This window comes from Tupaia chinensis, unplaced genomic scaffold (assembly GCF_000334495.1).
Source record: "Tupaia chinensis unplaced genomic scaffold, TupChi_1.0 Scaffold138665_1, whole genome shotgun sequence".
Classification (NCBI taxonomy): Eukaryota; Metazoa; Chordata; class Mammalia; order Scandentia; family Tupaiidae; genus Tupaia; species Tupaia belangeri.
In genome coordinates this window covers 670,064-684,978 of record NW_006198557.1, presented here as the reverse complement: position 1 = coordinate 684,978, position 14,915 = coordinate 670,064, and the positions used below count along the sequence as shown (strand labels likewise).

General features: G+C 55.9%; 1 protein-coding gene across 1 annotated transcript in view; it reads left to right on the top strand.

Annotated features, from left to right (window-relative positions):
- The window catches only part of DNM2 (dynamin 2), a 53,423-nt gene that overhangs the window by 1,583 nt on the left and 36,925 nt on the right, over nt 1–14,915 (top strand). The window contains exons 4-6 of the mRNA XM_006161586.3: nt 9,637–9,786; nt 10,818–11,021; nt 12,775–12,873. Coding sequence (XP_006161648.2) covers nt 9,637–9,786; nt 10,818–11,021; nt 12,775–12,873 — 453 coding nt within the window. The remainder of the gene's footprint in view (nt 1–9,636; nt 9,787–10,817; nt 11,022–12,774; nt 12,874–14,915) is intronic.

The window sequence follows — 14,915 nt, the reverse complement described above, 5'->3', positions numbered from 1 at the left end:
AACCGGTTCGAAATCGGGCAGACACTGATCCGGCACCTCTGGCTGCGGTGAGGACTCTCCCACGGGGTTCTCAGAAACACACCCCAGAAAAGGTCGAACCTGCAGACGGGGAAACTGAGGCTTAGCCCGGCTTCCAGGAGGGCCGCACCCAGGAGCTGGGACCTGAAACCTCGGTCTCACCTGCGCCCTGCGGGTTCCCTCCACCCCGACTCCGCCCAGCCCGCTCTGTGTGGGCGTGGCTCCAGGGAGAGACGGCAGCGGATTGGCCCAGCTCCTCCTCTTTGTGACCTCTACTATGTCATAGGCCACAGGAGGGCCAATGAGCTGCTTCCCTTGGTCCAGGTGCCCAATCAGCTGTGTGCTAAGGCCCGCTAGGTTTTCCCGTTCAACAGGCTGGGGACGGAGAGGAGGGTTGAGAATCTGCGCTGTTTTTGTTTTTGTTTTTGTTTTTTAGATTTTTCCATAGGGTGCATGTGTTTCACCGCCCCCCCCCACCCTAGGGATAGCCATGCCGCAATCCTTTCTCCATTTGCTCAGATTTTGGCTGTGTGCACACGAGCCTGTGTGATTTTCAAGCCACCTGGTCTGGGATTTGAACCATGCAGTCGGTCATGTGGAATCTAGCATGTTAACCACCGCGCCACCTACTGGCCCTGGCTGCGATTTTCTTCCCTTTAATCAGCGCCCTACTATTCTCTCCCTGTCCCATCCTTCACGGCCTCTTGTGGTCCTTCTTCAGAGGATCATCTTTTTTTTTTTTTTCCTCCTTAATTTGCCAGAGGGTGCATGCCAGAGAGAGAGAGAGAGCGAGAAAGTACCCCCCCTCATGGGGATAGCCATGCTGCAGTGTCTTCACACCCCATGTGTTTCTTTCTTTTTTAATTTATCAGTGATTTTGAAGAATTATTCATTTAACTTTACTTATTTATTTTAATTTGACGGGGTGGGGGGGAGGTAGCGGCAGAAGCAAGCTACCAGGTCCAAGACTTGAACCTCAGTCAGCCATGTGGGAGTCCAGTTGCCTTAACCATCATGCCACTTGCATCCCTGCCCCCCATGTGTGTGTTAAACTGTAGTGCCCAGGACTTGAACTTCAGTCAGCTTGGGGAATTCAGCTACCTTAACTACCAGGCCACCGATTATCTTTGAAGGTCAGTCTTGGGGCCAACAGGTGGCATGGTGTTTAAGGCACTGGACTCCCACATGGTCAACCCTGGTTCGAGTCCTGGACATGGCAGCTTGAAACTCACTCCAGATATGCATGCTTGCGTGTGTGTCCAAGATCCCAGGGGGAGAACAGAGGAGAAGGGGTTGTGGCATGACCATCCACCCAGGGAGGGTGATTTCTCGCTGTTTTTCTGTCTCTGTCTCTCCAGCAAACACTCATGTCTTATAGCAAAAATCTCTCTCTCAAAAAAAAAAAAAAATTAATAATAAAGAAAATGCAGTGGGGGCCGCCGAGGACGGGCGGCAGTTGTAGATGGTGGAGACGTGGCTGGATCCTGTTGGGCGGGTTGGGGGGTGGGGGGAGGAGTCTAAGGCATCGGGGAGTCTTCTGGCGTCTGTCAGCTTGCCTCCCTCGCCCACCTGGCTGACTGTGGTGTTCCTAGTCCCCCAGCGCTCCGAGCAGGCATACACGTGGCACTGGGCGTCAGGCGGTGACAGGGAGGCGGCAGGAGCCCCTGTCCCTGCCTGGTGGGGGCAGCAGGTGCTGGGCTCCCATGGGACTGAGGAGGCGCAGCACGGAGTGGGGGGGCATCGCTGGTCTCTGGGTCCACGCTGGGACTGGGCCACTGCATGTGCAGAGGGACAGGCAGGGACATGAACACAGGTGGGGTGAGGGGTAGGAGAGGACAGAGGGCAGCGTGGCACCGGGCCGGCGGTGATGGGGAGGGAGACGAGCCTGTTGTGGACCCCGATTGCTGGCACTCGGGGGCCTGTGTTGTCCTGGTCGGAAGTCCCTCAGGCTGGCTCACGGGGCCTTGTGCCAGACTGTCGCCCTTTGCAGACCGGGCCCCAGCCCAGTGCGTTCCCTCTGTGCGCCTGTCTCCCCGTCTGTGAATCGGGGTGAGGGTGGCGCCTCTCATGCGCCGTAGCGGGGCTGCCTGCTCCTGCACGACCGGGGCCTGGCATCGAGGCAGCGCCATCTCCCCTCACCACGCCCGCAGCATCGGCTCATCCTGGCTCCCTCGGTCTCGGTGAACCGTGACTGCTAACCATCGAGTTTAAAAATTACCTAAGACGGCGGCAGCAGGAAGTCGAGTGGCCCTCAGAGAACCCTGCCCTCGCCGGGAACCACCCCCGGCCTCATAAACCCTGGGCACTGGACCTGTCCCCGTGGGATGTGGATGGAAGGCCCCCGCCCCTGACCTTGGTCTCAGATGGCAGGAGGAGACGTCAGGGTCAGGACGTGGCCGGAGGCTTCCCGGGGCGGCACAGTCCAGCCTTTACTCCTGGCTCCTTGGCCCCGAGACAGGACCTCGGCCAGGCCTCGCGTTCCTGGGACCTCCCCTCCTCCAGGTCCCCGCTGCACCCACAGTTTCTCTCCTGTCCCCGTTCCTGGGCGCCTGGAACACCCTGCCCAGGTCTTCTCCCCCTCTGCTGGGCCACCCACCCCAGCCTGCTCACGGCTGCCTCAGTTCCCCTGTGCATGCCTATGTGACGTCTTCCTGTCCTGGGGGGTGACTTGCCAGAGGGCGCATGCGCTGGTGGGAGAGTGAGAGTGAGACCCCACAGCCCCCTCTCCTCTGTGTCTCCCTCCTTTCGGGATTTTGGGCACACACAGGTGCCTGGAGCGTTTCTCAAGCTGCCAGGTTCAACCTTGAGCCATGCAGTCGGTTGTGCCAGGCTCAGCTTCCTCCTCTCTCTCTCCCCTCTCGGTGGTACTCGATGGTGGGGCCAGGGTGGTCCCCTTTGCCCAGCGCAGGGCCCAGCACACGGCAGACTGTCACCTTCCCGGTGGCCGTGCATCGCAGACTGGGACATACTTATGACTCATCTCGGATCATGTGGAGCTCTAGGGCCGAACCAGCTTGGGAAGGGCCAGGCGCGCAGTCACTAAAGGCTCTGACAAGGCCTCTGTGAGGCCCTCATTGGATCGGTGACATGGTGTTTTTCTTTCTTTTTTTTTTTTTTTGAGACGTTTTCGCTATAGGGTGCACGCGCTCGCCAGAGAGACAGGGAGAGACAGAGAGACAGAAAGCGAGAAATCACCCTCGGGGGATGGGCATGCACGCACATGCGCCCAGCATGAGTTTAAGCCACCAGATCCAGGACTCGAACTGCAGTCAACTACATGGGAGTCCAGCGACATAGCCATTTCACCACCTGCTGGTCCCTGTTTGATCGTGTGGTGCTTTGGGTCTTCTGAGCGTATCTGAGGCCCGTGCTATTTAGGGGAGGCCGATCTTGTCTCCCTGTGTCAGGAGACATCCCGCTCTGTCTGCCCTGGCCTAGGGTGGGAGCAGAAAGAGCCCTGCCCTGAGTCCCCGAAGCAGCTGTGGGCTCCGGGGAACGTGAGGCCTCTCCATGAGCTCCACTGCGTTCTGCAGTCACCGTTCACCGTGGGGAATGAGGTGCAGAGAAGGGTAGGACCCCAGCTGAGTCCGAGACCTTCCCATGAGCTCGGCACTGCGTTCACCGTGGGGAAACGGGGTGCAGAGAAGGGTAGGACCCAGCTGAGCCGAGTGGGCCGCGCACACCCTCCTCCCTCTCCCTCTGCAAATCCTGCTTCTCCGTCCGCCTCGCCGTCTGCCAGGGGCGGGCTGAAGGCAGGCTTCCCAGCAGGTCCTCAGTGTGTCGTAATCGTGAAGAAATGCCAGCAGGCACATGACCCTGTCTCCCGTCGGAGTCGAGAGGGCCTTCTCCTTTTTTCTTTGAAAGTTTATCTCTCCCATAGGTGAGACAGAGAGAGGCAGAAAGACATCACCCCCAGCAGGGTTCCAGTACTGGAGTCCAGCCCTGGCCTCAGCCAACCCAGAGCGGGAGCCCCTGCGAGCCCCGTGCACTAGGAGAGGCCTGTGGACGGGAACCCAGAACCTTCCTGTGTGGGGCGGCCTCACAGACTGTGGTTTTACCACTAGGCCACCGTCTGGCTCCAGGAGGGTGCTCTTCTGTCTCGGCCCTTGGCCCTGGCAGGCTTTTATTTAAAAAAAAGATTGGGCCCAGCAGGTGGCATAATGGTTACATCACTGGACTTCCACGTAGTGGACCGCGGTTTGATTCCCAGACCCAGTGGCTTGAAACTCATGCCAGACACTTGCGTGCATGCCTAAAATCCCAAGAGGAGAATAGAGGAAAAGGGATTGCAGCGTGACTGTCCCCTCAGAGGAGTGATTTCTCACTTTCTGTCTCTGTCTCCCCAGTGAATGCACACATCCTATAACAAAAAATCTCTCTCTAAAAAATTTTTTTAAACATTTTATTATTTTTAATTATTTGTTTAACTTTATTTATTCATTCATTCATTTTTATTTTGACCAGAGAGACACACACACAGAGAGAGAGAGAGAGAGAAGGTGAGAAAGCGAGCCACCAGGTCCAGGATTTGAACTGTGGTCAACCATGTGGGAGCATCCAGTACCCTAACCACCATGCCACCCGCTGGTTCCTAAAAAAAATTTTTTTAATAAAAAAATAATTGGGGGGGACCAGCACATGGCGTGGTGGTTAAGGCGCTGGACACTCCCACACGGCTGACCACAGTTTAAATCCTGGACCGGGTGGCTTGCTTTCTCACTTTCCTCTTTCTGTGTGTCTCTCTCTGGTCAAATTAAAATAAATAAATGAATGAATAAAATTGAATAAAATAATTATTTAAAAATATTAAAAATAATTGGGGGCCAGCTGGTAGCATAGTAGTTAAGGGACCAAACTCCCACGTGGCCTACCGTGGTTAAAGTCCTGAGCCCAAGGCTCAAAAGTCACTCTGGGTGCGTACAGGTGTGCACCGAAAATCCCGAGAGAACAGAGGAGGAGGGATTATGGTGTGGCTATTCCTTCCAGGGGGTGATTTCTCTTTCTCTAGCAAGCTCTGATGTCCTATGGCTGAAACAAACAAACAAAAAACTAAAATGAATTTTTCTTAGTTGCCGGAGAGAGGCAGAGAGCAGAGGGAGAGAGCACCCTGTGATGGGCGTGGTCGTGCCTCCGTGTCTCTCCATTTCTCAGCTCCGGCCGGTTTTGGTGCACACACGCACACGAGCCCCGCTTGTCTTCCAAGCCACCGGAGTCAGGATTCAAACCACGGCCAGCCATATGGTGTTTGGATCCCCTAACCATCAGGCTACGGGGCTGGCCCTGCAAACTCCCCCTTTTATTTATTTATTTTCACTATAGGGGGCGTGCGCTCGCCAGACAGACAGAAAGAGACAGAGAGACAGAGAGACAGAAAGCGAGAAACCACCCCCTAGGGGGGATGGTCACGCCGCAATCCCTTCTCCTCCATTCTCCTCTCGGGATCTTGGGCACGCACGCACACGTGCCCGGCGTGAGTTTTAAGTCACCGGGTCCGGGACACGAACCGCGGTCGACTACGTGGGAGTCCAGTGACATAGCCGTTACGCTAACTGCTGGCTCCCTTTATTTATTTTTTTGAGGGAGATTTTTGCCATAGAGCATAGGCACTTGTGGGAGAGACAGAGAAAGACAGAGAGACAGAAAATGAGAAATCACCCCCCAGGGAGGATGGCCACACTGCAATCCCTTTTCCATCCTCCTCTCGGGATTTTGGGCACGCACGCACACGCGCCCAGTGTGAGATTCAAGCTGCTGGATCCGGGATTCAAACTGCAGTCAGTCATATAGGAGTCCAGCACCCTAACTACCTGGCCACCCGCTGGTCTCCCTTGCAGAATCCTTTAAAACAGGATGTACAGAAAACCTCAAGGGACATCCAGCCTGAGGGGGCCACCACACAGCCCCTGCAGGGGGCCACTGCCTCTGGCCGCGGGTGGCCTGATGGCAGGACTGGCTTCTGCCGTCCCGAGGTAGGGGATTGGTATTTAGCGCAGTGGGGTCCCGGGGGGCGGGTCATGGGAGTGACATCCTTCGGACAGATGGCCTAAGGTTTGTAATAGTTAGGCGGCTGCTCTGCCAGGCGCCCGGGAGAAAACTGCCCATGCCATGGCTCCGCTCTCTGGGAGCTCAGCCGAGGGAGACGGCCTGCAGGAGGGATAGAACCTCTTTCTAGAAAACCCCACAAAGACAGGGTCGAGATGCCCTGCAGTGGGTGGGGAGGGGGCACTGGCTCCCAGGGTTGGGCAGTGTGACTGCTGGCCGAGGGCCCGGTGGTTCCTTCATTCCTGTCACTCAATGGGCCCCTGGCTGGTCCCCCAAAGTCCCCAGGGCCTGTTCACACGCTGGTCGAAAGCCTGCCAGCTGGGACTGGGCTGAACCTTTGCCCAGAGAGCCCGCCCGGCGGTGGGGCAGGGTGATGGCCATGGGCGGGGTTGTCGGTCTGTTCCGGCGTCAGCCCGGGGACCAGAGGAACTGGCTCCGTTATCTGGAAATGAATGGGTCCCCCTCGTCTGCTAGTCCGGCTTCAAGGCTGAGGGGAGGAGGGTGGGAGCGAAGCGGTTCCGGGGGAGAGGACGTTGCTACGAAAACCTGCAGGAGACGGTGGGCGCTGTGTGCCTTGTAAGAGGCATGCCGTCTCTGGACTCTCTCCTGTGTGAGAATGGAGTCTCCCTGCCACGTCGTGCATGGGCCCCTCTGCTCTCTGCCCTCTGCCCGGCGGCCATGTCTTCTTGTGCTGACATATCGAGTCCTCCCACAGGCCCTGCTGTGGGGGCCCCGGGGTCCTGGGAGGCCCTCTGGATGCAGCCTGAGCCTGTAACTGCCGGTCAGGCAGACCAAGCTCTGAGATGCTGTGGCGGGCAGGTCCAGGCCCTGGTCCAGAGACTCGGCTCTCATAGGGAAGGAGGCCAAAATGCAGGACTCAGGGAAGGCTTCCTAGAAGAGGTGACAGGCAGGCAGTGGCTGTTGGAAGAAGGGGAGGAGGTACGTCTGGCCCTTCCAGGCTCCCGGCTTGGTAGGGTAGAGGCCTGCAGGAGAGAGAGCGCCCGCATCCTGGCCCCCAGCTCCCCTCCCACCCCACATCTCCCTGTGCTCCTTGAGGGGATGGCCTCTCTCGTGGGCTGAGCTGGGGCCTGGAGCCGGAAGAGAGCTGAGGTTTGCTGTGGGGGCGGGGGCTCTTCCGTTTTTAGCAGCTCTTGCAGGAAGGGCCAGTGTTTCCTCCCGTCTCTGTGGAGGGCCCGAGCATGACTGTCCTTGGGAACCGGGTCAGTGACAGTGGGGATGGGGACCCTGGATCCCGCATCCTGCAGCTGGCACCCTCAGTGACCCCGCTCCATGCTGGACTCAGCCATGTGTTTCTGAGCCCACCGAGCCCCCCAGATCCTGCAGGAGGAAGTCAGAGAGCTGAGGGGCCCCCAGGCGGCCCCACAGTCACCTGGCCTGAGAGCCACTAGGAGCAAGATCGTCGGAGCCCCGAATCCCAGCTCCCCCACTGAGCAGGGGCTACTACTGGGCCTTCCAGGACCTCGGCTTTTCCATCTGTGAAACGGGGATCACGAGCCGGCAGGTGGCGTGCTGATTAAGGCGCCGAACTCCCACTTGGGTAACCGTGGTTCAAGTCCCGGACCTGGCAGCTTGCTTTCTCACTTTCCCTCTCTGGATCTCTCTACCTCTCTCTGGTCAAATGAAAAAATAATAATAATGATGAATAAAAGCAAATAAACTAATTCTTTAAAGCAAAGAAAAAAGGAAATAAATAGGAATCATGGAGATATTCTCTTTTGAGCAAACAAGACTATGTAGGGGCCGGCAGGTGGCATGGTGGTTACGGGTTCTAGACTCCCACATGGCCATCCATGGTTCGAGTCCCGGACCTGGCAGCTTCTTTTCCCTCTCTCTTTCTCTCTTGCCCTCACTCTCACTCTGTCCCTCTCTGGTCAAATCTAAATAAATAAATCAAGTTAAATAAAATAATTCTTTTTTCTTTTTGAGAGGATTTTGCTATCAGTGTGTGCACTCACCAGAAAGAGACAGAGAGAAACAAAGTGAGAAATCACCACCCCCACCCCACCCCCAGGGAGGATGGCCACACTGCAGTCCCTTCTCCTCCTTTCTCCTCTCGGGATGTTGGGCACACACGCACATGCGTCCAGCGTGAGTTTAAGCCACTGGGTCCAGGACTTGAACCGTGGTTGACTACATGGGAGTCCAGTGACATAGCCATTACGCCAACTGCTGGTCCCTAAATAAAATAATTCTTAAAAATAAAAAAAAGCGAGACTGCACGGGTGAGGCTGGACAACCACGCTGGCCGTAGTTTGGTAGGTTACAGTGAAGACGGGATGGCTAACCTCACAGTGGCTCCTTTTGCCTTGTTGCACCTCTGGGTAGAGGTTCGAGACCCCCCTGCTCCTCTCCACCACGGGGATCTGTGTCCACTTTCTCCTTAAGACAGTTTGAGGTACGGCTGTTCTGTCTACGCAGCCAGGTCTCCTCCTGGTGGAATTAAGGCTATTTCCAGTTTTCCCTCCTAAGAACACGGCGCTGATGCGAATCTTTGCACTTCTGGTTCTCTTAACTTTTTGCCAGCATGAATTCTTTTCCACATGGGCATGACATCAGGAGCTACGAGCTCCCAGCTTTCTGGGTCCCTCCCTGACATCACTTTGAAAATTCAGGAGCAGGCAGGCGGTGTAGTGGTTAAGGCACTGGACTCCCACATGGCCAACCACGGTTCAAATCCTGCACCTGGTGGCTTGCTTTCTCACTTTCCCTCTCTCAGTGTCTCACTGTGGTCAAATGTAAACATTTTAATAATACAATTAAACAGTTATTTTTTTTAATTATTTTTTATTTAATTTTATTTATTTATTTTAATTTGACCAGAGCCAGACAGAGAGAGAGAAAGTGAGAAAGCAAGCCACCAGGTGCAGGATTTGAACCGTGGTTGGCCATGTGGGAGTCCAGCACCCCCAACCACCATGCCATCTGCTGCCCCGGCAGGTTGATTATTTCTAGGGGCACTCTCCAGACCTTTGTTTAATGGGCCCCATTGCTCTCGCCAGGGGTCTGGTGGTGGTAGGTACATTGCTAGGGAGCGTCTAAGCAAAGGGTTTGGGGCTCGTTAACAAAGACGGTAAGACTGTACACCCCTATCTACTCTGGGCAGAGGGAGGAAGCAAGTGTGACGTCACGTTCACAGATGGCGGCGCTTCTGCTTCACAATCACGGCGTGCCCTCTGCAAAATGCTGCTTAAGGATGTCTGTGCTTTTTACAGTTTTTGCCATAGGGTCCATGGGCTCACCTGAGAGCGAAAGGGAAAGTGAGAAAGCATCTCCCCTCACCCCCATGGGGGGGTGTCTACACCGCAGCCCCTTCTCCTCCGTCCTCTTGAGATTTGGGGCACACATGCACATGTACCTGGGGCGTTTTTCAGCTTGCCGGGTCCAGGACTTGAACCATGCAGTCAGCCTTGTGGGATCCTGCTGCCTTACCCACCATGCCGCCTGGCTGGCCAGCTGCAGCGGTTGCCAAAGCCCTCGTCCCAGAAATGCGTCTGCTCCCCCTGCAGGTGAGGCCGCGTGGCTTTCTCACGCAGCCCGTCTTCCTCCCCTTTGCAGAATATGCCGAGTTTTTGCACTGCAAATCGAAAAAGTTTACAGACTTCGATGAGGTCCGGCAGGAGATCGAAGCGGAGACCGACAGGGTCACGGGGACCAACAAAGGCATCTCCCCAGTGCCCATCAACCTGCGAGTGTACTCGCCACACGGTAGGTGACCGGGCAGGGCCCCGCCACTCCATCTGCTGCTACCCCTTCTAAGGAATTGTGTTTTTTTAAAGAATTATTAAAAGAATTATTTAACTTTACTTAGTCAGTTATTTTAACTTGGCCAGAGAGGGACAGAGTATGTGAGACAGGAGGAGAAAGCGACAAAGCAAGCCGCCAGGGCCGGGACTCGAACCACAGTCGGCCATGTGGGAGTCCAGTGCCCTTAACCAAGGCACCACCGGCCAGCCTCCCCATCCCCCTACCCCGGCTCTGATGAATTTAAAAATGAATTCAGTTTTGAATAAATGATACCCAAACGTGATCCCGAATTCCAAAAGTAAAAAGATATCCACAAAATGTTGCTGTCCCTCAATAAACACACCATTTCTTTTTTATTTTATTTTATTTTTTTTGAGAGGTTTTCACTGTAGGGCGTGTGCGCTCGCCAGACAGAGAGAGACATAGAGACAGAAAGCGAGAATTCACCCCCTGGGGGAACAGCCACACCACAATCCCTTCTCCTCCATTCTCCTCTCAGGATCTTGGGCACACATGCACACGTGCCCGGCATAAGTTTTAAGCCACCGGGTCCAGGACGTGAACCGCGGTCGCCTACATGGGAGTCCAGCAATATAGCCATTATGCCAGTTCCTGGTCCCAAGATTTAAACCGCACAGTTAGCCATGTAGGATCCAGCTTCCTCGACTCCTCCGCCACCTGCTGGCCCTCAGAGTATTTCTTCTCATAATATCATTTTTTTGTTCCTAACGATTCTCATCGGTTTGGACGTTTAGATCGATTCCGATCTGCAGATAAATGCGCTTGTTCTCATACCGAGCTGCAGCACGGGAACACAGTGGGTACAGGGTGTCCGGAGAGTGGCATCCCAGCCGGGGGTTACAGAATCGAAGTCACGCTCCACTTTGGCCTCAGGCATTGCCCTGAGGTCTTGACCCCCTCGCTGCCCGCTCTGCCCCAGAACACGGGGACCCACGGTCTCTGCAGGACTGACTTCCGTCTGCTTTCCTCAGTGTTGAACTTGACCCTCATCGACCTCCCGGGCATCACCAAAGTGCCCGTGGGCGACCAGCCCCCAGACATCGAGTACCAGATCAAGGACATGATCCTGCAGTTCATCAGCCGGGAGAGCAGCCTGATCCTCGCCGTCACTCCAGCCAACATGGACCTGGCCAACTCGGACGCCCTCAAGCTGGCCAAGGAGGTCGATCCCCAAGGTACCCACCGGGCCCGGGCCGGCAGCTCCGGCTTCTACGCACCCCTGCGCAGTGGCACTGTCCGCCAGGTCCCAGCCCCTGGCATCCTCTGTGGCACTTCCCACGTGGGAACAGGCCTCTGGGGTATGGCATCGGGTAGGGCAGGAGGACATACCTCCTCGGACCGGACAGCGCCCACCTCGCCAGCACGGGCGGCCGGCTAGCCCGAGAGGAGGTAAGGTCGGCCCTCGGGGTGATGTGAGGCCAGGTCCACCTCTCCTCGTTCCCCGGTCTCCCTAAGGCTTTGATCTACCCAAAGGCAAGGTGGGAGCATCGGTCCCCACCTGCTGGGGGACTAGAGGTCGCACAGTAACGTGCTCCGTGACAGCAAAGGCAGCCAATTCCCGAAGCCCGGTCGGGCAGTAGGGGGGAGTGGGGACTGTGGCGTTTCTGCCTGAGGACATTCAGAGTCCAACTTTTCTTCCTTTCTTTTTTTCCCCCCATTATTATCGTATTTAACTCTATCATTGTTGCTATTATTATTTTATAATTTGACGAGAGAGAGACACACAGAGACGGGGGCAGTGAGAATGTAAGCTGCCGGGCCCGGGGCTTGAACTGCACGTGAGAGTCCAGCACTTCAAACACCGTGCCAGCTGCTGTCCCCAGAGTCCTCCTTTCTCAATGGCCATTTATTTTTTTTTACTTATTTATTTTTGATTCTTTTATTTTTTGCTACAGGGCATGTGTGCTTGTCAGAGACAGAGGGCAGGTGAGAAAGCCCCACGGGGAATGGCCATGCTGCGGTCCCTTCTCCTCCATTCCCCTCTGGGATTTGGGGCACGTGCACACGGGTGCCCAGTGTGACTTTCGTGTCTCCAGTCCGGGACTCACACTGCAGTCACGGGAGCCGGCTGCCTTAACGCCCACACCCCCTGCTGGCCGCCATTACTTGACCGTTTTGTCAAGAGACAGATTTTTGCTATCAGGTGCATGCACTCGCCAGAGAGGCCGAAGGCAAGAAATCACCCTCAGGCGAGATGGCCATGCCACAGTCCCTTCTCCTCCCTTCTCCTCTTGGGATCTTGGGCACGCACGCACACGCGCCTGTTGTGTTTTAAGCCTCTGAGTCCAGGACTCGAACTGCAATCCACTACGTGAAAGTCCAGTGATAAAACCATTATGCCACCTGCTGTCCCCATTTGAAAATGTTCTACCTGAGAGTAAGGGTGTCACGTACACTCAAGGGAGGAAAAGAGGATCGCCCTCCACAGGGTCTCCTCACTCTGCAGTCCCCTCCCCAGCCCGCCAGCACCTTGGGATCTGTGCCCCCCGCTCATCGATGGCATGCTTCCAGGCCAGGCCGCGGTCCCGGACCTGTAGTCAGCAGCCATGTGGCTTCCAGCCTTGCAGGGCATTTGCATCGCGTGGCTGGTCCTTGGACTCGTTCCTTCCTTCCTGTCTCATTTTGTTCACCCTAGGGAGCATGTGCTCCCCGGGGAGAGGGAGAGAAGTGAGGAAGGACCCCCAGGGACGGCCACGCCACAGTCCCTTCTCCTCCCGGGATCGCGCACCCAGCGTGAGTTTAAGCCACCGGGTCCAGGACTCGAACCACGGTCGACTACATGGGAGTCCAGCGACATAGCCATTATGCCAACTGCTGGTCCCGTGGTTACCTAGCTGCCTTAACCCCTGGCATTGTTGGGCCTCGGGCGGCCTGCAGCCGCCCACCCGTGCTCCTTCTCGTGGCTCCCTCTGACCTGTGGCTTTGCAGGCCTGCGGACCATCGGCGTCATCACCAAGCTGGACCTGATGGACGAGGGCACCGATGCCAGGGACGTCCTGGAGAACAAGCTGCTGCCCCTGAGGAGAGGTGCGGCGCGGGAGGGCGGTGCCAGGGCGGGCCGGGGCTGGACACCGGGCACCGAGGGGTCACTTGCTTGTTCATTTAATGTACCGCTGGCGCGCGGGCACTCACTGGAGAGAGAGGAGAGAGAAAGGAAGCGAACAGCGCTGGGGGGATGGCCGCGCCGGTCCCTGCTCCTCCATTCTCCTCTCAGGATTTTGGGCATGTGCACACGCATGCGCGGTGTGTATTTCAAGGTGTCGCGTCTGAGACTCAAACCGTGGAGCTGGCTATGTGGGATCCAGCATCTTAACCACCACACTACCTGCCGGCTCCCCCTCCCCAGCTTGTGGGATCTTTTTTTTTTTTTTTGGAGAGGTTTTTGCTACAGGGCGCATGCACTCGCCAGACAGACAGAGAGAGACAGAAAGCGAGAAATCACCCCCCAGGGGGGATGGCCACGCCCCAATCCCTTCTCCTCCATTCTCCTCTCGGGATCTTGAGCACGCACGCACACGCGCCCAGTGTGAGTTTAAGCCACCGGGTCCAGGGTTCGAGCTGAGGTCGACTACATGGGAGTCCAGCAGCATAACCATTACGGTAACTGCTGGTCCCCTCAAAAGCACTATTTATGAGTCATCGACATAGCCAACAGGTTGGAACCCACAGGCCAGCAGCTTGCATGGTGGTTAAGGCGTTGGAATTCCCACATGGCCAACCACAGTTCGAGTCCGGGACTTGACAACTTGCTTTCTCAGTCTCCCTCCCCACTCTCCCTCTCTCTCTCTTTCTCTAGCAAAACCTATATGAAATAATAAATAAATATTTTAAAAAGATTTGGACCCAGCTGGCTGACAGTGGTTCAGATTTCAGCCCCAGTGCTTTGGAAAATACACCTAGTTGGGACCAGCAGTTAGCATAATGGCTATGTCTTTGGACTCCCATGTGGTCGACCGTGGTTCGCATCCTGGACCCGGTGACTTGAAACTCACACCGGGTGCGTGTGCGTGCGTGCCCAGGATACCAAGAGGAGAATGGAGGAGAAGGGATTGTGGCGTGGCCACCCCCCTGGAGGGTGATTTCTCGCTTTCTATCTCTCTGTCTCTCTCTCTGTCTGGCAAGCGCACGCGCCCTAAAACAAACAAACAAACAAACAAAAAAAACCTCTCCAAGAAAATACACATCTGCATGCTTGTCCCCGTTCCGGACGGGATGGAGAAACGGAGAAGGGATTGCAGCATGGCCGTGCCCGTGTGAGGTGCTTTTTCTCACCTCTCTCTCCCCATCCCCCTCTGTCTTTTCTCTGCTGAGTGCATGTACACTCGAGCAAACTTTTTTTTTTTTTTTAACGTTTTTGCCATAGGGTGTGTGAGCTCGCCGGAGAGAGACTGAGAGACAGTAAAAGGGAAAGTGAGAAATCACCTCCCAGCGGGAATGGCCATGCCGCAGTCCCTTCTTCCTCATCCTCCTCCTGTGATCTTGGGCACGCACGCACACACCCAGCATGTATTTCAAGCTACCGGGTCTGAGACTTGAACCACATTCGGTCATGTGGGAGTCCGGTGCCTCAACCACTATGCCATCTGCGGCCCCGCCCTCCAGCACATTTTTTAAAAACAAAGGGAAAAGAAAGCCAGATCCCACATAGCCAGCTACTGTTTGAATTCTGGCCCCAGTGGCTAGCGCAAGACTCTGGGTGTCCGTGCGTGCATACCCCAAACCCCGATGGGGAATGGAGGAGAAGGCGTTGTCTGACCGCCCCATACTGAGGGAGAGGCTCTCTCCTTCCCTCCCTCCTTTTCCCTCCCCCTCTCTCTCTCTGTCCTTGTGTGAGTGCCTCACCTGTTTCCCAGCTGCCCGGAAATATTTACATTCTTCTTCTTTTTTTTTTTTTCCTGGAGAGGTTTTTGCTATAGGGCACTTGCACTTGCCAGACAAACAGAGACAGAAAGCGAGAAATCACCCCCCGGGGGATGGCCACACCGCAGTCCCTTCTCCTCCATTCTCCTCTCGGGATCTTGGGCACGCACGCACATGCACCCGGCGTGAGTTTAAGCCACCAGGTCCAG